Source organism: Carettochelys insculpta, chromosome 1 (assembly GCF_033958435.1).
Source record: "Carettochelys insculpta isolate YL-2023 chromosome 1, ASM3395843v1, whole genome shotgun sequence".
In the NCBI taxonomy this organism is placed as follows: Eukaryota; Metazoa; Chordata; order Testudines; family Carettochelyidae; genus Carettochelys; species Carettochelys insculpta.
In genome coordinates, this window is record NC_134137.1 from 154,558,158 (window position 1) to 154,581,457 (window position 23,300).

Below are 23,300 nucleotides of genomic sequence, written 5' to 3' on the forward strand. Positions count from 1 at the left end.
GAAGTTGTCCCCATACTTACCATCAATGACAGGATGATTTCAGGCAGGGCCCAACTGATTTTTTCCAACATGGAACTCCCATTAACAACTCTTTCAGTCCTGCACATTGCACCCAATTCCATGTTCTCTGATTCTGTCGAGGTTCAGACAACAGTAAATATATGGATGATAGACCTTCCACACTGCATTTTCAGGGATTAGAGTCCAGACTAGTCATTTGGTTTCATGAGGTTACTTTTCAACTACTGTCATGTTATGTAGGCTCTGCCTGCATAGCATGGTTTTTATTTGGATTATTTGTCATTACTCTGAAAGAGGAAAACCTTTGTAGCTGGAGATGAGTTATCCCTTTTCCATAATGTGGGCATGTGAACTAAACTATGACATACGCAAGAAGCAGGAAAGAAAATGTGGGTATGAAAAGAACATTAAAATATAAAGATCCTGGTAGCATCATTTACCACTTCTCTATCTATCTATCTATCTATCTGTATTTTAAAATCCTTTAGTGTGTGTGTATATATAACATAAAAATCAAAGCTTTTATCATATAGGTCCTAAATACAGAGATAATTCAATTCTGACCTTATTTCTTTGCTGGTGGTTAGAATTGCTAGAATGTGTCAGCTCTTGGTTATTAGCTTCAGTCAGCATCATGTAAAGGACGTAAGTTTGTAAGTCAAGGGTCATTAGTTGTGGAACTGTCTTGTAGGGAACATCTTCCATGGGGGCGGGGGGATATCACGAATAGGCTCATATATTTCACCAGATTTCTCACTGAGTTTTGTTTTTGGATCCCATCTTTTTTTCAGTTTCTCACGATCTCTCTCTCTCTCTGTCTCGCTTGCTCTCTTTCTCTCTCACTCACAACACTCCCTTGAGTTTACTTATACATAATATAAAATAGTATAGTGTCAAAAGTTTGAATACTAAAGGTGTTTCCAAGCAAAATCTATAAAGCACTAGCCAAGTTTGTAGAAGCTTCAGAAAAATATTTTTCGTAATTTCAGAAGACATTGAAGTAAAAAAAGTAATATATGTAATAAAATCAGCAGTTAAGATCATCTAGTCCAATATAATACTATTCTAAATAGTGAAAAATGTCCTGGTAATAAAAAAAGGAAAAAAGTGAGAAAAAGCATATCTGTTTCTGAAAGAAAAACTTAATTTGTAATTAGTGAGTTGATTTCAATGTGCTGTATTCTTTTTCTACAGTATTTTATGAAAGTATAAAATAAAACTGTATTTTTAACTTGGATTAGAAATTTGTCTGGGGCTTTTTTAATAGATTTTGTGTTATGATGTTTTGCTGTTCAAAGTTTTTAATTGTTATTTTTATAAGAATTCAGGCATTGGAACACATTCACTAAAATATACTGTTGGTTTTTCATTGCTTTTCTCTGTGTTCATTTGCTTACAGACATTTCAGCAGTCATCTCTACAGCACAAAACTAAAAAGAAAAACAAAGGTAAATCTTAAATGGGTTCAAGTTCGGAGGCATATTAGTCCGCTTCAGCAAAAACAAGGGCTATGTCTACACTACAAGATAAATTTGAATTTATTAAAATTGATTTTATAATGCCGGGTTTTCTTAATTTGATTTTGAGCATCCTCACTTCCCACAGTCTCCCAACAAATTGCTTGCACATTGAAATCACCAAACACTGACTATTGCAGCAGTGCATTGTGAGAAACTGTTCCACAGTCCCCTCAGCCCCGCATTGTGAGCCGGAAGCCAGTTGCAGCAGGACCGTCAGTTTCCTGGGTCCCTGCAGCTTGGGGCACCTGGGAAACTGACAGCGCAACAGCCCTGGTCAATTTCCCAGCTCCCACAAAGCTTCGGGACCTGGGAAACTGACAGGGCAACAGCTCTGGTCAGTTTCCCAGCTCCCTCTACTAGTGGGGAACTGGGAGCCAGGTGCAGCTTGTAGCTTTGTGCAATACATACAGGACACTTGTGGGGGCCAATAAATTCGAAAGAAAGACATGGCACTTTCACACTAGCCTTTATTTGACATTTTAAACTCAAGATTGACGCTATCCCTGTCAGTTAGTATCAACATTTTGTTATCGATATTAGGGCATAGTAAACTGAGCTAGTGTCATTTACAGTGAAGACGGTGACATTGTGATGTTGAGCTAACGCCTTTAAATTCGATATTATCTCATAGTGTAGACGCAGCCAAAAAGTCTTTTAGCAGTTCAAAGACTAACAAATAACAAATCCACCCTGATGAAATTGACCTCAGTAGCACTGGTCCTCTCCATACTAAGGTAACACACCCATCTTTGCATGTGTATATGTGCCTGCAAAACTGAAGTTTCCACTTCTTGCATCTGACAAAGTGGGTTCCAGCCCACAAAAGCTTATGCCCAAATAAATTTGTTAGTCTTTAGATGCCACAGGACTTCTTATTGTTAACTGGGTACTTTTTGAAGAGATTTCAAAAAAAAAATGTGACTATTACTGTTTTAAATGTTGTAGTATTTTACAGGTTGCAATTTGTTAGCCTGTACCAAATTTATAGTCATTAGTTATGCATATGACAAGCCTGTCCATCCATGATTAATTGCCATTCTCTGATTCAATATTCTCTTTTTACAGAGGTCTGAGCATGCTACTGAATTTCATTTTACAGGGTTTTGTAGGGCTTCATATTTTAGTGAAATTGTACTTTTTGAAATATTGTTCTAGATAACCCTGTTCTAGTTCGCAATTATTACAATTTAATATGTATATTTCAGCATGTCTGCCTATACGTACAGTGATGTGTGGCTGTCTTTGTGTTTATATATGTTGACATGAGAGGAGCTATCAAAATGTGCACAAACTATGTAACCACATAACTCTGATTTTTTTATGCCTTGTCCTTTCCTATAGAACTTTTTTTTTGCCTTCATTTATTGCGTTTTGTCTCATGTTTAGATTATAAACTCTGTAAGATAAGAGAATACATCTACTTTTTTCTTTTGCCCTGCATGCATTTTGTTGCTTTATTAAAAAGAAACAATAAAAAAACAAAGAAATTGCAAATGAAGTGTTCTTTTGAATTCATAATGATGGACCACATCCTTAAACAAATCTAGCATGTTGTGGATGGTTGATTAAATATATAATATGAATACTTCCACATCTACTCATTTTAATGGAACTATTGACATTTTCAGCTCCCATTCCCGGTAAGAGCAAAAGGCGGATTTCCTGTAAAGATCTGGGCCGTGGGGACTGCGAAGGCTGGCTTTGGAAAAAGAAAGATGCCAAGAGTTATTTCTCCCAGAAATGGAAGAAGTATTGGTTTGTTCTGAAGGATACGTCCCTATACTGGTATATCAACGAGGAGGTAAGAAATAGAAACTTTCATTGCTCATCTTCTCTAATGCTAGTAAGTCTTATCTGATATTATTGTCATAATTAGATGGAAGGTCAAATCTCATCCTGAGACAGGTAAGTGATTTCATTCACCCAAATAATGCTACTTGTATGACTAAAGTCACTCATATGCATCCAAGTTTGTAGAATTTACCCTTTAATGTTTTTCTTTACAGTATAAAGAACAATAGAACTACTCACCTCTGTATTCCCAAGTGCTTAATAGTGTGTAATAAAACTGTCATTCTGTTATGGTACATAAGAAATTTAGAAGAGTACAATTTATGTTGCATTTGGGGTACATTATTTAATCATAATAGAAATCTATGGTACTACTAAAAGCCACTGTAGTTATGGAGAATGGTCTCAAATTATATTCTTTTTTGATACCGTGTATCTAATTTGCATTGTGGCTTTGAGTTCTTAATTTATATATTGATAACACTGGAAAAGATTCATTAAGCTAAGACCCTGATTCTACCGGGGTACCTCATTTATCTAATTTATTTGTTTTGGTTTTTTTGGGGAGGGGAAGAGGGTCTTTTTGTTCTTTTATTTTTTTTAAAGAATTATTGGGTTTGGAGCATTTTTAATAGAGTGGCCAGTTCTGTGTAAGATCAGAGTTTCATTTGGCAAATCCCACTTTTTCTTAAAAAACCTTTTTTTGGGAAACTAAGGCTGTGTCTGCACTACAAAAATAACTTTGAAGTTGCTTACTTCGAAGTACAACTTCAAAGTAAGCAACATTGAAGTTGATCATCTATATAAACATTACTTTGAAGCAGGGCACTACTCTGTTCCCAGGAATGGAGTAAGGACTTCAAAGTTGAGCTCCCTACTTCAAAATTAACTTTGAAGGAGGGGGAAATGTGTGTAGACTCTCTGCTGGCTACTTTGAAGTAGTACCTAACTTCAAAGTTAACTTTGAAGTTAGTTCCTAGTGTAGATGCTCCCTAAAATAATCTTAAACTCTGAGGGACTCTCATGTTTCCAAATCCTCATCAGCATAAGAATTTTGAGCACTCTGGTGCAGTCTTTCTTGTTTATTACTTGTTTGTGTGGTACTTAACACCAGGAGACATTTTGAACATTTAAATATGTCCTCCAAGAAAATAATGTGCTTAATAATGTGCCAGTACTGCAAGATCTGTTCTATCTATACATTTCCTATGAAATTACTTCAGTTCGAATTTTCTCTGTGACTGTGTTTACACAGGAGGGTTTTGTGAATAAAACTTGCACACAAAACGCATTTTGTTGACGGTAACTGTTGATTAAAAAAAAGCCATGTAGAAGCTCTGGGAGCCTTTTTGTCAACAGAGCAGATCAAAAGATCAATCCACTTTTATGTGTAGACACAATCTGTCGACAGAAGTTTTGCCAGAACATCTCTTCCAACAGTAACTTCTGTAGACAGATGCTTCTACTGTAGACATAACCTTTAAAAAAGCCATACAGGAAATTTAGAATGTCATAAACGATTTTCTTTTCTTTGAGTATCTTTAGTTCTTTCATTGAAAATGAATTATTTTAAGGGATTATCATCAGAGTATACTAGGTTGTGTGTTATTTATGATAGCAAACCTGACAAGTTCTATTTGTCTGTAAGAGTTTATGTAGAAGCTTAATGCTATATAAATGTTAATACCAACCATGTTTATTAATATACTGTTCTAGAGCAATGGAGAAAAATAGCAAAAATCTAGGAAAAATAAACTGACAAGCATTTCAGTTATAAAAAATGAAGTAAAGTTACTATGACATTATGACTGTATAAATAGAAAACCAAAGTGTGCAAATAAACAAATGAAAAGTCCTTCAGGTAGACTAGAATAATACATACTTGAGTTAGATGATGAAAATCAAGGGCATAGGTGGAATGGAGACTAAAATCATCAAAAAGACGATAGTTGTCTTTGTTTTCAAAGAAAGTAAGTGTTCTTTTCTTGAAAAACCAAAGCAGACGTTACCAAAAACAGTACAGGGTTGAACCTTTCCAATCTGGTACTCTCAGGACCTTGCATGTGCTGGACTACAGAAGAGCATATTATTTAGCAGCATTACCAACACTTTCACTGCTTACTGGCCTCTTAGAAGACCTTTAGGGCTAAATTACAGCTAAATAACAGCACAGAACATTGAGAGCCAGGATTGGCAGCTGTAAACAAACTTTATGGGACCACAGGACACTTGGTCATACCCATGATAAGTGATCATCTGGCTAACTGAAATCATGCTGCATTATGGATGTTACCGGACTAGAAAAGTTCACCCTCTAGTGGAATGTTAAATGCCCAGCGCATGGACAGTGTTTTTATATTGGAAAAAGTTGAGGAAAGGTCAAAGTGCAGGAAAGCTACTCACAATTTTTAGATGAAGCGGGAAAGAGAACAGGATTCCCCCTCTGTAAGCGTAAATGATAAGATGTAAGAATTACTGGAGAGAAATCATTAATCTAGGCTGCAACACCATGTAAAGGAATGGCAAATGGTGCACATTTGTATTTTAAAATTGGGTTGATTCATGTTAGTGTGGGTTTGTTTTGTTCTCGTTGTAAAATAGTTTGCATTTCACCTTGTGTATTGCTCTGTCCTCAACACAAAATTACAGTTTTTGCTGACCACTGCATTGAGTCTTTGCCAGATTTAGGCACCATGATTAAATGCTTCTCCAGCTGTGAAATGGTTTCTGAAGCAGTTGGGCCCAGTCCAACTTGCCAGCCAAATTACTAAAATTATGGTTAAAAAAAAATTCTAGACTAAGGTCAGTGGCTTCCCACTCTCATAATGCTCCCATTGGTTTGCCAGGAGTACAGTAGTATGCCCTATATAGGGAGCTGATGAGTAAAATTTTCTCTCTTCGTTTAAGTCTTAATGTACTTTCATCTTAAGCACCACGAACTTGACTAACATATGGCACTGTCTCTATAGGATGAGAAGGCAGAGGGATTCATCAGTCTGCCTGAATTTAAGATTGATAGAGCCAGCGAATGCCGCAAGAAATAGTAAGTGTGTTTGAAATTGTACTGTGCAGTAAAAAATAGAGAAGGAGGAACAAGTAAATAATCTCTTGCTTTCAAGGAGTGAAAGTTTCCTTGTTTGAGATAGTCAAATTAGAATGGAAGTCATTGTAACATGATTTGGTTGCGTAAGACAATCATGTAAACAGTCATGTGAGAGGAAAGCATGTGCTGTGATGATCCCCCACTCCCCAAAGACACAGTCGTTGTGTCTACACTTGCATTCCTCTTTTGAAAGAAGCATACAAATGAGGGAAATTGAAAATGCAAATGAGGCACCAGATTTACATATCTGGTGCCTCATTTGCATCTTCTTTTGAAAAAAGAAAAGCAGTGTAGATGCTACTCTTTCAAAAGTAAACCCCATCTTTGAAAGATTCCTTTTTTTTTTCCTTTAGGAAGAAGGGTTCTCAAAGACGGGGTCTGTTTTTGAAAGAACCGCATCTACTCTGCTTTTCTTCTTTCAAAAGAAGAATATTCAAATTAGGTGCCAGATATGTAAATCTGTATCTAATTTGCATTTTTATTTCCCTCATTTGCATACCTCTTTCAAGAGACAGCCAGTGAGTCTGCAGTGAAAGCCATACAACCAGAAAATATCAGCAGAATTAGTAGGAATGCTCACCTCCTTCCCTCCCTGTTACTGTTTCCCCAGTTGCACCTTCATTCTCCCTCTGTTTTGTTTTGTGGAGGGACAGATTTAATGGGTTAACAAGCACATATAAGGCAAGCACTGAGAGATGGAGGAGGTGAGTTAATACAGAGGCAAAACAAGAAAAAGAAGAAGTGGATAAAAGGAGGAGTGTTCTAAGTTATTTATTCCACAAAATCTCTTTGCTGTGGTGGGATTCTATCGTTGAACTAAAAAGTTTGCTAAAAAGAAATATTTAGGTATACAGTATCTCTGTGTGGCTTTAAGTGCTTTTGCTTTTCCATCATTAATTTTTATCTATAGTTTTGCATCACCATTTAAAAATAAATAGCAGTGTGTTAAAAAAAAAAAGCTTATTGAGGCTTTGTCATGACACTCGACTAAGGCTGTGTCTACACTAGCCCAAAACTTCAAAATGGCCATGCAAATGGCCATTTCAGAGTTTACTAATGAAGCACTGGAATACATATTCAGCGCCTCATTAGAATGCCAGCACCCACAGCACTTCAAAATTGACACAGCTCGTCGCCGCGCAGCTCATCCAGATGGGACTCCTTTTCGAAAGGACCCTGGCGAGTTCGAAATCCCCTTATTCCTATCTGCTGTTAGGAATAAGGGGATTTCGAAGTTGCCAGGGTCCTTTCGAAAAGGAGCCCCATCTGAACAAGCCGCGCGGCGACGAGCCGCCTCAATTTCGAAGTGCTGTGGCTGCCGGCATTCTAATGAGGCACTGAATGTGTATTTCAGCGCTTCATGAGTAAACTTCGAAAGGGCCATTTGCATGGCCCTTTCGAAGTTTTGGGCTAGTGTAGACACAGCCTATGTGTTTTAAATACAAAATGAATGGAAAAGCCTTGAGGAGGCATGCTGTCAAACCCATTGCCAGATGCAAATCCTATTTTATTCAAAACTACCTAGGAAGGTTTTCTCAGTTCATATTTTTGCTGACATTATGGGATCCCTCTTGAAAAAGGATAAAACAATATAGCTCCACTAAAGTTAACAGAGCTACACAGATTTGCTATAGCTTGGGATGTGGCACATAACTGCAAAAGTACTTTTGCCTTTATTTAGTTGTATACCTCTGGCTTACATAAGTACATGTCTTGCTACGCATGTATCTACATTCCCATTTTCTTTCTGACCACTGAAGTCCTTGTGTGTTGCCCAGTGACAACCTAGTGCATGATTTGATTCTTTAGCAGACATTTTTAGTTTCACTTGCAGGTGTTTCAAGAGTGCATTTGAAACAATGAAAATTATACCAGATAAACTGTTTAGAGAGTCATTTACATTCCCTTTTTAAAGAGACGCTAGTGTTATTCCTGTTAGCTTAGAGTGCTCTTTAAAATAAATTCTGTTCTGTGTAATAATCTTTAAAAAGGGTTTAAAAAAACCCCTTGATCTACAGTTTTAGGATTTTCAGATTTAAGTTGGTTATTTCTAAGAACTGGATTTCATTGAAATTGTTGTCTAACTCACTGCCCTATGTACTGGGTAGCAGAATACACAAATCTGACTTAAAAAAAGTCTACTTGAGTGGTAGATAATGAAAAAAGATACTTAGAATCCAAATGACAGATGTTATAACAATTTTAAGATAAGCATTGGGTCTCAATAACATGATTTTTTAAATGGAGCATCTGTTCTCACTTATGTAACATTATGTTGTGCATTAATACGTAGAGGAATCCTTCGTGTCTAACATTTACAGATTTTCTTCCCTGACAGTGCCTTTCTTTCTTTCTTCTAATACTTTGGCATGTATTCAGGGAAAAGATGTAGTTAACTGATCTCTCTTGAAAACAAGAACCATGCATGTAATATATATTCCTGTTTGTCTTGTTCTCTTTCTGTGTTTTGTTGCCATTTTAAAGCAATCTTGAGGCCAGTAGTTTTTGTTGTTGTTTTTTTTTTAAAAAAAAAGGTAATTCTATAGTGTACATTATTAATTAATTTTCATAGGGGAGTTTCCACAGCTCAGCAGTTCCCAACTTGCAGGCCACATGCAGCCCAGCTAGCACAGACTTTCAGCCCAGCAGTGTGTTGAAGGCAGCAGGATTTGTGGAAACTCACTGCATGGGTTTGTTTTAAAAATTGTTTGCATTAAAAAGATGAAATACTGTAGATTTCTTAGTGACCGCTCACAGGCCATGTCTACACTACAGCGATCTTTCAAAAGATGATCATCCAGAGGATCTTTTCTGAAAAATCCACACAGAAAATGCGGATTGAAAGACCAGTCTGCTCTATCGAAAGACAGCAGCTACACAGCATCAGTCGCCCTTTGGAAAGAAAGGGCCAGAAAACACTGCGGACCAGGGTCGCAGGGCTGTCAAGTCCTTCAGGGAGCTCTGGCCAACCACTCCCTTAAATGGCCCCTCCCAAACACCCCCGCCCTGCACATGCTGCCGAGGCCTGTTGTGCCGTATACAGCAGAGCAGAGCCCATTTATATTCCTGAGGCTCCCAGCTGAGAGCCATGAACCAACAGCAGTTCACCCCCGCTGGGCTGCTGGCCACCACCATTGCAACCACCTTTCACTTCCTCTGGTGGCAGAGACCTGTCCTCAGGGCCCCCATCTCTCCACCACTCCTCTTGCCCATCCACCCCTCACTCCCCACCCCAATAACGAGGGACGTGGGGGTGTTGAACAAAGAAACTATTTACTAACAGAAACTAAAACACTGCAAATATGAAAAATAACCTGACAGCTATTTACAAGGGACAGAACTGTATACAAGGAGGGCCTTGAGACAGGGAATGGGGTCACCTGAACCTGAAGGTGGGGCTCAGGACAGGGGGTGGGGAGGCCTCAGTCTTCCATTAGGGTGGGGGGGGTCTCAAGATGTGATGGCGGGGGGAGCCCCTCCTGCCCCAAGTGTGGGGGCCCTGTTGGGCGGTGGGATAGGGCAGGGACCACAGGAAGGTGGGGATGTTGGAGGGGCAGCGGGCTTGGACTTGGTGGCAGGGGCTGCCACAGCAGGGCCTGCTCTGGCCATGAGCGATTCGGCCAGGCCCTGCATTGTGGCAGGAGGGAGGTCAGGAGAGACCAGGACAGTGAAGGTAGCTATAGGGGTAGTGGGAAGGTGGCGGGGAGGCAGGCTAGTCCCTGAGGGCCCTGCAGATGTGGCGCAGGGTGAGCACCACCTCTCCCCCTGCCTCCTGTCACCACGCCATGTCCGTGCAGTCCAGGGCCAGCCGCTTCTGGAGCAGCTGGTTCACCTCCCAGGGGGCGGCCGTGCAGGCTGCAGCCTCATCAGTCTGGACACGGTGACAGTCCCACCAGGTGCAGCCCTGCCCTTGTGCTCGTGGTTGGGGTGACCTGGCCCTCTTGCCTGGTGATGATGGGCTCCCTGGCACTGAGAGGTGGACAGGGCTCTCTCAGCCCTCAAGTGGCACACCTGTAGGGATGGAAGGGGAGAGGGAGGAGTCAGTCCTGCAGCCCAGCCCTGAGTGCCATGTCCCCCACCCCCCATGGGCAGCAATCCTCAATCCCCGGGCTGAGGGACTGGGATGTTCCAGGAGCAGTGGCATGTCTTCCCTGCACAGCAGGCCCTGCTGCACGTGGACTCTGCTGTGCCTTGGGGATGGGGCTGACTGCCACATGCCCCACTCCCCAGAGAATGGGCTCATGGGCAGTGGGAGGTATGAGGCCAAAGAGGGGTCCTCACATGGGTGGTGGGTGAGCCAGGCGCAGCCTGGCCTTTCCTGCCCCATCCCCCCCGCTACATGTGCAGCCCACAGTGCTGTCCACAGGAGTAGGTGCTGGGTGTCACCTGCGCTTGTCCCTGCATGCCAGGGCAGAACTCTTCACTGGGGCATCCATGTTCAGGCCTCAGTGGGTCCCAGGGTAATGTCCAGCAATGCCTGGCTTGAGGTCACCCAGCTGGATGACCCTGATGAGACAGCGATCACCGAGGTTCCATAAGTTGACCCATCATCCTCCGATGGGGTCTTGGTCTCCAGCTCCTGGTGGCTGCCCCAGGTAGGGTGTCCCAGATGGTCTTGGGATGGCCCTGGCTCGTCCTTGCTCACTGCTGCCAGGAGCTCCTCTGCTGCCAAGTCAAGGATCATGGGTAGGGGGGAACTGACCTCATACCAGAGGAGGGCTTGGAGCTCCTTGTAATAGGGGCAGGTGGCTGGCCCTGCCCTTGAGCGCCAGACAATATCCTGGGCCCACACATACCTCTGCCTCAGTTCTTTTACCTTGGAGCGAACTTGCTGATCTGGCTGGGTGCAGGCTGGGTGACCTCGGGCAGACAGGCCAATGGCCAGCCAGCCAAATGCAGGTGCATTCCTCTTCTAGCCCCTGGTTGTGTGTAGGACCTCCTCCTTCTCCTGCCAGAGCCCCACCAGGTCCCAGAGATCAGCTCTGTCCAGGAGGGTGCCCTCTGCTTTGTGTTTGGGGCTGATTCTTGTGACTCCTCACCTGGCTCACTGGGGGGGACTCTTGGGGGGGTCACACGGGGGCTGGCTGCTCGCCATGGGGCCTCTCTTTTCTATAGGGAATGGCTGCGAGGGCTTGCTGCAGGGCTCCTCATCTCTGTGCTGCAGTCATGCTCTCAGCATCCTGCCACAGAATTTCTGGATCCCTGCGACTTTAAAAGCAGCCGGACGCAGGGAGCTTAGAGCTCCAGGGGTGCTAGCCAGGGCATCACTGGGATCCAGGTGACCAGCGCCATGGAGGACTGCTCTTTTGAAAGAGTGGCCCACAGAGCAGCTACACACGGGTTTTTTTCAACCGAATTTTTCAAAAGGAGGCACTCTTCCTGATCCGGGAGCAGAAGAGCGCTTCTGAAAGAAGAGCCGCGTTCTTTTAATTGTCTTTCAAAAGGACATATTTTGTGTGTGGACACTCCATGCGATCTTTTGAAAGATCTTGCTGGTGTCAATGCAGCCATGTTGTTTACTTGGGTGATGGGAGAGACAACATGCCATTACGCATCATGGTAGATGACCTTATAAACACCCTGTTGGTTTACAACAGCTTGTCAAAAATCAGTCAGCATATCACATTTTTCTTTTGGACTCTGTCATTAGCACTGAAGATAATGCCAAGGGCACTGTGATGTGAAAAGTCAGAGGAATGAGAGCTTTTCTGTTATATCAAATAAACCGTTAAGTCATTTTTTCTGTTCAGAAACTTGTTTGACACCTCCACCCGCATAAACACAATTGCCTGTTGTACAAACTATTTTTAACCACCTCAGTTTATCCAAATGTTACACCTATCATGTTAATAGTTGTTGAACTGTCTCTATGCATTGTTGAATGTAGATGTTATTTAAAGATACATGGTCAATAAAGTCTTTTAATCAGTGATAGATGGATGGTTTCCAAAAATTATAAGACTGAATAAAAACACACAAACCTACTTAACTAACTTGAAAGAAAATTGAACACAGATCATGAAGTTATTTGAATTTTTAATTAACCTTAATTCTGACAAAAGTATGTTTTATATAAGTATTATTCTTGCCCATTATGTTTCACTTTTTTTCTCCAACAGTGCATTCAAAGCCTGTCATCCTAAGATCAAAAGCTTTTACTTTGCTGCTGAACATCTAGATGACATGAACAGGTAATCAAACCTACTAAAATATTACAGTCTTGTAATACAGTGCTTTTCTTTGAAGCCAATGATAACGTGTTATTTTTTTGTCTTCATTAAAGATTACATTTTCGCGTTGTAGATGTATGAGTGCAAAAGAGCATCCTAGTTTTTTGAGAAAAACACGTTTTTAATCCCATCTTCACCTGTGGTCAAGAACGTTGGGTAATGACCAAAAGGATGAGATTGTGGGTCAAAGTGGTGAAAATGAGATTTCTCTGCAGGGTGGCTGAGCTCACTCTCTGAGACAGGGTGAGGAGTTTGGCTACTCAGGGGAGCCTTAGACTAGATCCAGTACTCCTCTGGATTGAGAAGAGCCAGTTGAGGTGATTCAGGTGGCTGGTAAGGGTGCCCTGGGAGGCGTCCATTGCAACTCTGCTGGGCACATCCCAGTGTGTGGAGGCCCTGAGGCTGACTCAGGACACAATGGGGTGATTGTGTCTCTTGATTGGCCTGGGAATGCTGGAGAATATCCAAGGAAGAGCTGGAGCCTGCTGTGGAGGAGAAGGTGGTCTTGCCTTCCCTACTCTCCATTCTGCTGCTATGACCAGGAAAAGTGGCATAACGGAAAAATTATACAAAAATAGCCTAAGATTTTGTTGAAATGTAACATAACGCCCCTCTCTTACACATAAATACACACAAACGACTATTATAACTCTTGTAGTGGAAGTAATCATTCAAGTAATGAGAGTGGTTGCACCATCATCACTGTGGCTGAAGAAGCACGAACTGTGCAAGGTGAATTCTTCGGGAAATAAAGCAAGTAATGATGTTCCCCGAAGTTAGTTTCAGGGCCCAGTCCATCCAGGAAGCTATAGTATCCTCAAGTAGGAGCAAATTCATCACCATGCAGAGAGCCAATGCAAAGCTTATTTAACTTAAGCCCAGTTTTGTGGGCCTGTGTGGGTTTTACCTGGAGTACGTGCCATGGCAAAGCATAAATTTCAGGTCGAAGGCATTTAGGGTCTGTTGAATTCAGTGGAAAAACTCAGCTTTGAAATCAATGAGCTGGGGGTTTCATCCTGAGCACCTTGCATGGTAGACCTAACGGTCTGCCCGCATTTACTAAAAATGCTTTAATTTACAACGTTTTAGCAAGATCACTTTTAACTCATCTAGACCAGTGTTTCTGAAACTTCTTAAAACTATGGAACACCCAACAATAATATTTTTAAGTGGAACACCAATGAAATTTTTTTTCTAAAAAATTATTGTAATACAAAAAAAAAAACGAAACAGTAACATAGACAGCAAAAACAAAATGAAGTAACTTAACCAGGTATCACAACAATGAAGAAGTAACATTGTATCTGGTTTAAATAACGAAAGATGTATACCATCAGTGTATAATATCGAAAAAGTGTCAGTCGCTCTCAGCACACCTGTGAGTTGTTCACAGGACACCAGTGTTCTGCGGAACATAGTTTAAGAAATGCTGATCTAGACAAACTTTATGCAAACTCTGATAACTTCTGTCTGTTCTCAGGATAAAATGGAATGCCTTTATTTTGGAAAAAAAATGTAATTTTCATTATAGTAAAAGAAACTAACTAAAGTTTCCCATTATAAACTGATGCTTTTGTCCCATGCTTGCAGGCTCTATTGATAAGTGAGATGATGGTGAATACACTTATAAAACAAACAAAAAAATTTATAAAAAAGAAACATAAATATTTTATAAAAGAAAATAAACAAAAAAGAAAATTTTAAAAAACAAAATATTTTTTTAAAAAATAAAAATTTAAAAATGTACCAATTTTAAGACTGTAAAATTTCTAATGAAGTATCTTAGCAGTGATAAGAATGATGTTACCTGTATTTATTATCTTCACTTACTTTAGGTAACGGTTTCTGGAAACTTCCCTTACTGAGATCAGTTGACCATTAAACAGATTAAAGTTTTACATTTACTTTTAAGTAAAAGTGGATATAGGGTAAAATTTTTCCAAAGGACCTAAGTCTCATTTTCAAAAATGACTTGGCATTCATGAGGGACCCTAATACCTTCATTTGTTTGCATGACTGCTTTTTCTCTTAATTGCATTATGTAATTCCATCAGGCTGTGTACTCATAAAGCACATTAGTGTGCGCTGAACAAAATAAATCAGGACTAGTGAAATCCTGGCCACATTGAAAATACCATAACCATTTAAACATAAGTAAAATCTCTTTCAGTAGAAAAACACTTGGAATGAAGGGTTCTAAAGGTAAAAATATGTATCTATGTAATACACAGTACACATCAACGTGACCTTAGAATAATTGGGAAATGGGTTTGTTATTAACCATAGTTAATTTGATTTTTTTTAGATGTAGATCATGACTTACATTTTGCCATTTTGGAATGAGTCTTCAGCAGGTAGAGGAACAAGCAAGCAAGCAAACTGGACCAGTATCTGATCTCAGTTACACAAATGAAAATCGGAAGTAGTTACACTAATCCACCAATTATAACTGAAATCATAATTGGGCCCCCTGATTTTAAAATTAATCTTGCTTTAAATATCAGAAAATAATTTCTCCTAGTCCCAAGAACAGGTTCATTTCCGTACACTGAATCCACATAATCTTTTTTAAAAATTTGTTTAGTAATAAATAGATCTTTTTAAGTTCAGAGGCAGCATGACAAAGTATTGAAGAGCATTTTTTGTATCCTACTCTACCCTCACAAATATTTACTCAAACTTTAAGAAATAGACAGTATGAAAATATTCAGAATCATTTTGATTACACAAAATGGTTCCATCATGTTCGGTTAGCTTTGTTTTGTCAGGTTTAAGTCAACCACTTTCATTATGCAATCCTTTCCGTGCTGTTTGTACCTTGTTACGGCAGGCAGATGTGCAGGAAACTACTAAAATTGTAATTCTGTTGAATGGAAAATGCTTTCAAGTTGTTAAATATCTTCAATAATTTTTTTAAAAAAGAATTATTTCATTGTTCTTATCTACACAGGATATACGAACTATTTATGTATGTGTGCACACATACGTATTATATGTATGCATTTTAGACTCTGTGGTCTGAAGTTACTGAATCATAGAGTCATAGAATACCAGGACTGGAAGGGACCCCGAGAGGCCATCGAGTCCATCCCCCTGCCCAAATGGCAGGACCAAGTACTGTCTAAACCATCCCTGCTAGACATCTATCTAACCTGTTCTTAAATATCTCCAGCGATGGAGATTCCACAACCTCCCTTGGGAATTTATTCCACTGTTTGACCACCCTGACAGTTAGGAACTTTTTCTTAATGTCCAACCTAAACCTTCCTTGCTGCAGTTTAAGTCCATTGCCTATTGTTCTATCCTCAGAGGCCAAAAAGAACAAGTTTTCTCCCTCCTCCTTATGACACCCTTTTAGATACCTGAAAACTGCTATCATGTCCCCCCTCAGTCTTCTCTTTTTTAAACTAAACAAGCACAATTCTTTCAGCCTTTCTTCATAGGTCACATTCTCTAGACCTTTCATCATTCTTGTCACTCTTTTCTGGACCCTCTCTAATTTCTCCACATCCTTCTTGAACTGCGGTGCCCAGAACTGGACACAATACTCCACCTGAGGCCTAACCAGCGCAGACTTCTCGTGTCTTGTTCACAACACATCTGTTAATGCATCCCAGTATCATGTTTGCTTTTTTTGCAACAGCATCACACTGTTGACTCATATTTAGCTTGTGGTCCACTATAACCCCTAGATCCCCTTCTGCTGTAGTCATTCCTAGACAATCTCTCCCCATTCTGTATGTGTGAAACTGATTGTTTCTTCCCAAATGGAGCACTTTGCATTTGCCCTTATTAAACTTCATCCTGTTTACCTCAGACCAGTTCTCCAGTTTATCCAGATCATTTTGAATTATGACCCTATCCTCCAAAGCAGTTGTAACCCCTCCCAGCTTGGTATCGTCTGCAAACTTAATAAGCATACTTTCTATGCCAATATCTAAATTGTTGATGAAGATATGGAACAGAACTGGTCCTAACACAGACCCCTGTGGAACCCCACTTGTTATACTTTTCCAGCAGGATTGAGAACCATTAAGAACTACTCTCTGGGTACGGTTATCCAGCCTGTTACGCACCCACGTTATAGTAGCCTCATCTAAATTGTATTTGCCTAGTTTTTTTATAAGAATAATATGCGAGACCATATCAAATGCTTTACTAAAGTCTAGGTATACCACATCTACAGCTTCTCCCCTATCCACAAGGCTCGTTATCCTATCGAAGCAAGCTATCAGATTAGTTTGACGTGATTTGTTCTTTACAAATCCATGCTGGCTGTTCCCTATCACCTTACCACCTTCCAAGTGCTTGCAGATGAGTTCTTTAATTACCTGCTCCATTATCTTTCCTGGCACTGAATATAAGCTGACTGGCCTGTAGTTTCCTGGGTTATTCTTATTCCCCTTTTTATAGATGGGCACTATATTTGCCCTTTTCCAGTCTTCTGGAATCTCTCCTGTCTCCCATGCTTTTCCAAAGATGATAGATAAAGGCTCAGATACCTCCTCTATCAGCTCCTGGTCAGATTATGTTGATTTTATGAGACCTAGATTTCCACTTCATGCTGGTAACTTCTACTTGTTTTGTGGTCATTGTTCTGCTGTTCGGTGTCATGAATATGTATTTCCTAATATGATCCCTTACTTAGAGGGACACTGTCATTTCAAGATTGGCAAAATCAGACTTTACCCTTCCCTTTTAAAAAAACATCACCTTTTCAAAATGATCAGTTCCATCAACATTAAAATCCTATGTTCTGGGCTGGGAGATACAGAGACAATAAACTTGCTCATCCCACTGTGTCTCTATTCAGCCACCTCTGGCGGGGGGGTTGTTTGTTTTTTTGTTTTTGGTTTGGTTGTGAACAGAGTACTTACTGGTATTTATAAGCATATCCTTTCTAAAGGCACCCATCTATGAACCAAAGTAAAGGTGACAAGTCTAATTTCAGTTGAATACAATTAGAATGAAAACTTCCATTTGTTAAGCTTGTAATGAATGTCCAGGAACATTTATAGTTTCTTTAGATTCTGGCTAGAGTACAACTGGTCACTCAGAATCTTGGGGCTAGCTGTGTTTCTGTAAATCAAGTCTGTCTTGCAGCTGTGAACCATGTGATGGAGAGACGTTAACACCTTCTTTTTGCCAGAAACATATTGCCTTTTGATGTGCTTCTTTTGACACCTGCTACCAGTTACATACAATATACTTGCAATTATCCAAATAGCACATGGACATGGATTTTATCAGGGGTTAAGATAGTAGAACAAGTAGGAGCCCGTGAACCTTTAATCCTTCTCTCAGAGTTCTGAATTTACAAGCAAGTTGTGAGAAAAAGAACGTTCTGCCATATTGGGGCATACTGCATAGACTAATAATTTATTCCATATTGGATGTATGTCTGGTTTCAATATCATTCCAGATAATGAGTTAGATCATCAGTTACTGTACATTATTAACTGTAGCAATATTCTGTAACTCTGTCAGTGCACATTTCATGAGATTATTGTCAGGAGGCACTTTTCAGAAAACAGCATTTTCTAATACTAAAATTATCTATTAAAATATAGTTTATGCAATTTGATTATTTATAGGAACAGTAATTTGCAAAAGGTAACCAATTCATTTGTGCAAATTAACATAATTAAACTCTAATTTAATTGAGTGAGACAAGAATTTTACAGTCTCTTGCATTTAGGGTAAAATGAGATCTTGCTAAAAGAGAACCTTTTCTTAGCTCTGTTCTCTTGCATTCTGAGGTGATAAATCCTTTGCACAAATATTTCACTGAGTGGTGGTTGTGTAGTTGCGGGAGTTTTTTGTTTGGTTGGGTTTGGTTTTGTTTTTCAATGCACTGTGGCTGCATTCCGAAGTAGTAAAGTTTGAGCTCATGTGAGAAAAGATGGACTCTTTGCTGTTCTTTTAACATATTTTAGCTTTTTCTTTGTTAAAAAAATAATGTAAAGCTTTCGAAGGTTCTTGACAAAGGATCCTTCCCATGATTTAAGACATGAACAGTTGTGTAGGCTAGGGTTGGTTGGTTTGTTTCTGTTTGTTTGGTTTTGCTTTAAGACTCCAGTTATTATAAATCCATGACAGCCATTAATTATTATATCTGAAAGTTTGTACCCTTTTATTCTGATTCACTTGTCTTCTCTCCTCCCCATGGTAACATTAATTAGATGTTAGCATGAGGTGTTGCGTAGTCATGGCAACGTAACTTTGCAGCTAGCTACTGTTGTTCCTGATGTTAAGTGGTTCATAGCTCCTGTAAATGCTCTCAGTTGTCAAAGGACAGTGCCCGTCAGCCTTGATCTGAAGTCTGGTTAAATCTGCTGAAATGCTTCAGAAACTTTTATTTAGAAACAGTTGCAAAAGATGCTATTCTTCACTTATCAAGAAAATATTCTGTTTCCAAATAATACAGTATGCAAAGGAGGAATATAAGGCCAAGTTCTCTGTAACAATAATATTAGAAGGAAACATTTTTCAAGTAAGAACAAAGTTAATGTAGTGGTCTTTGTCATTTTGTCATATATTTAAGCATTGAAATCGCTGCTCATTAGCTTGGCAAGCAAGGTTCCATCGCCCTGGAAATGGAAGTTTTTGAGCAATAATTCCAGATTTACCTGTGGGAGATTGTTACGTAGATTTAAAGGCTTGGTGATGGTGGAGCTGATATAATGTGAGCTGTTGGATTATGAACAAAATCAGGCTGAGGAGAGGTTGCAGCAGAGCATTGCTATTCGCAGTTGTATGTGTGTTTGACAATTATAGCATTGCTAGAAGAAAAGAACAGCAGTGCATTTTTAATTTATGCAGTTTATGGATATATTTTTGCAGGTTTAAGTGGAGGTTAGAGCTTTAAATGTGATTTGTGTTTTCATGTAACTACCTTTCCCTCCCTCTTTTCCCCAATGCACAAAAGCCTGTTCTGGTGCTTTTTCATCTCTTTATATTATGTACTGTAGATACGCATTAAAACACATAATGCTTACCTACGTAATTAGATAACGCTTGTCTGTTTAGAACTGAATCTGTTCTTTAGACTACTGGGTTTGATTTTTTTCCCCTGCTAGGATGCCAAATCAGGCCTGAAAGTGTCACTTACATCTGTGTAGAGCAGTGTTTGTACCCAAGAAATCAGCACAGTGGGAATATCGGTAGGGTGACATATCTGTGAGCAACAGATTTAATAGGGCTTTTTTATCGCAAAATTCTTTATTTTATAAATGTTTGACATCTTCACTCAAGGTTTTCTTTTTGAAACTGAGACTTAGGTCTGGAAACAAGTGTTCAATAGCAAAATTACAGCTGTTTGAAGACACCATATTTCTTTGAATACAAATATCAAATAAATAATCTGCCTTATAGATACATATAGATAGATAGATATAAAATTGTTGCCCTATATTTCTTTCAGATGGCTTACAATCTTTCAAAAATAGAAAAGCCCAATTAAATTAACATGATGAATTAGTATCACTGCTTTTTTTAAAATATTATTTCAGATGGCTAAACAGAATTAACATGCTTGCTGCTGGCTGTGCAGAAAGAGAAAGGATCAAACAGGAACAAGGTACAGTGATATTATTTTGTTTACTTCATTTAGCTTCCCTTCTCTGCTGAACCACTTTTTATAATTGTCTGTGTTCTAGGTCCCACTCTCATCAGCTAAGAAAAATTTATAACAGGTTTTCACCACTGTTGGGAGGGGGGGTTTGTTTGTTTGTTTTCCTTCACTCTCAAGCAAAATGCCTTCTACAAGGTAGACGCTTTAGTACACAGGGAAGAATAATTATTCTCAAGCCTGTTGACCTAGGGTATGTCTACACTACCAACACTATGGTAGCACTGTTACTGCATTGCCTTTCTTCCACTATAGGGCTGTAATGAATAAGTGCTCCCTACTTAGACAGAAGGGCTTTTTCCACCAGAGTACTTAATGCCATCTCCAAGAGATGGTCGGTGGACAAAAGAACTTGTTTGTCCACATAGCCACAGCACCTACACTGGTTGTTAGACCATCTGAGCTATGATGTTTGGTGTAAAATTTTTCACATCCCTTATGTTTTAAGTGTAGACAGGCCCTTAATTTTCTTACCCATAAAGACTTTAAATTCAAGCCTTATTTTAAGTTTTATGAGTTCTGCCATATCCGCTAGGCAGAGTTAGATTGGTAGATTTCTATACCCATCTAAAACAGCACATTATGTTAAAAGTGGATTTACAGTACCAGTATTTTTCTGACATGTGGTGTCAGACTGTGTGCTGAGATGTTTGCTTTGATGCTGAACCTCTGCTGAGCAGACAGTGTGATCTTTGGCACAGTAGGCATCTTAGAGGTGTGAGATGTAGCATGTTCTAACAGATTAAACACAGTTCTGAGGAAGAGGGACTTCTGTGTCCTAATCCTGTCTTGTGCTGATTGGCTTTGTTGCCTCGGCCAAGTCATTTAACCTTTCCACCTTCATTTCCTCATATTGTAAAAGGGACATTAACATATTTATGTTTTCCACAAGAGCACTGTGATGATTAATTAGTCTGGCTTTTAAAATTCTCTTTGCGTGCCACCAATAATGTGAAAGAAAGGGCCTCGAGAGAAAGGAAAGAGGAAGGGCCTCCTTATCATAGGGTCATAAAGGCTTAATGTGTGTAGACATTTTAATCAAATTGAGGCCTCAGACTACTTAACTTTAAAATGGCTTCCAAGGTAATTAAGACCAACAGTGAGACTCCCTCCTGCCACTTGTTCTGGAAAGGCATCCCAGCAATTCTCATGAATGTTCCATGTTATTTCTCCAACACCACTCCCTAGCCTTGATTTGTCATATGAAGCAGACAGTACCATATGTATTTGTGTATATGTGTTTAACTAGAGCAAGAGGTGTACAGCTAGAAGGAACTTAATCTCACATCCGTCAAGCACCAGAGTATAGAGATTTTAGTTCAGTTTATTGCCTTAATGAAGCCTCTGTTGACTGGCAACAGAAGAGCAATTTTGTTTCTGAATTGTGTCCTTAATTACTGAAGTCATCAGGTTAAAAAAATAAAAACAATCTATGGTTTGAAGCATTTTTTGCATTATATAAAATTCTAAAACAAACATTTCTGTGATTCAGTGGCTCTGCCATTATTCAGCAACATGCTTGATTTTTCAAAAAGTCTTTTATTTCCATTCAAGTCAGTCTTCTGCAATAGGACTTTAATAGTATTGAAACAATTCAATAACATTTGTCAAACCTGTTTCAATTAAACATTGAATGTTCTGAACATAATGTGCATAAATATACCTCACATTCTTCAGACATGCTCAAATCGCTGAATTATGGGTGAAGTTCTGTTAGAAAATGTATATCAATAATATCAAAAGTGTTCCATATGTTAAATGTAGTGAATGTTGATGTGATAAGGGTCATGTATGGATACACAACTTACTTATTTTACTGTATTATGAAATAGGGGAGAGTAATATTTATTTTTCATGGTAGGAGAAAACTGTATTGCTTATTAGCAGTTCAGTGATAGTTAATCATTACTCAGTGCACTTACTCCACAAGGCTTCCAAACCATAATCTAACCATTGAATATTCCCACCATTGAAATTCTGTCACCTGCAGGGTAAATCATGACCATGGTTAATTGTAGCATTAGAGATTTTAGATAGCCAGAATGTAATCAGTTAGGAATGAGGGAAGCACACTGATAACAGTCATTCTCTTGTTAAAAATGTCATGATACCTTTACTGATGAAAAGGGGTCATTTTGATTTGTTTTATCTAAAAGACACCACCTACAGAAGCAGATTTGTTTCTAGACAGCAAAATAGCAGGTTGTCAGCCAAGTTTAATTTTGACTTGTACTGGTAAAAGTAAAATCCTTTTTTTTTTCTTTATGCAAGTCAAACAGCAACTAGATTTTCTAAAGAAATTTTTATCCTGTGTTTGAGTTATAAGCCAGCAGAAGTCATGTGTTGTGATGGAATTACTGATAAGTGTTTTGCCCTAAGCAGCTCCCTTAGGCCTTGCTATAAAACACATGCACGTACTTGTATGCAGACTTTTTTTCTTTCAACTAATTTGGGAGCGACTCAGAGAGCTTGTGAGTTTTTAATTTTATTTAATGTTTTGCTTTTTACCGGGACTTATGCCTTCATTCGCATAAAGGAAAGTATTTGGGGGATTTCTGTGTAAATACAATTACTCCAAGTTTGTGTTTCTCTGACCTGTGAAACGTGTATACGTATTTAGTTGCTTTACAAGAACACATTTCCAACTGTCACAAATCAAGACAGACAAAATCATTCCAGGAAAACTGGCTTGTTATAAAAGCAAACAAAACAATTAGCACTTAAATGTACGCCAAAACCAAGGGGAAATACAGCTCACAGTCAGATCTTATTTTCCTTTTAAAACTGAGTAACTTCTGCTGTTTCTCTTACACTCTTAAATATGGTATAGGTACATGATATGTTTCATTGGACAGTACATTAATCAGCTCAATAATATTCTGTAAGTATGGGCAATTTGAGGTATAAACTTCAAATTTAACAAAAGGTTGAAAATATTTAATGCTTATGTTACAGAAAGAACCATTCTTTATCAGTATATTAAAGGGGATTAAGTGTACTTCTTT

The 23,300-nt window shown here is 39.2% G+C and overlaps 1 protein-coding gene across 8 annotated transcripts in view; it reads left to right on the top strand.

Moving 5' to 3' along the window:
- Positions 1-23,300, top strand: part of CNKSR2 (connector enhancer of kinase suppressor of Ras 2) — a 372,822-nt gene that overhangs the window by 276,926 nt on the left and 72,596 nt on the right. For all 8 annotated transcript variants that reach the window (XR_012645541.1, XM_074994112.1, XM_074994129.1 and 5 more), the window contains 5 exons: positions 1,421-1,469; positions 3,170-3,342; positions 6,302-6,375; positions 12,555-12,626; positions 20,177-20,244. Coding sequence is in view for 7 of the 8 variants with exons in the window: in XM_074994112.1 (XP_074850213.1) it covers positions 1,421-1,469; positions 3,170-3,342; positions 6,302-6,375; positions 12,555-12,626; positions 20,177-20,244 (436 nt within the window). In the remaining variant the exon portion in view is untranslated. The remainder of the gene's footprint in view (positions 1-1,420; positions 1,470-3,169; positions 3,343-6,301; positions 6,376-12,554; positions 12,627-20,176; positions 20,245-23,300) is intronic.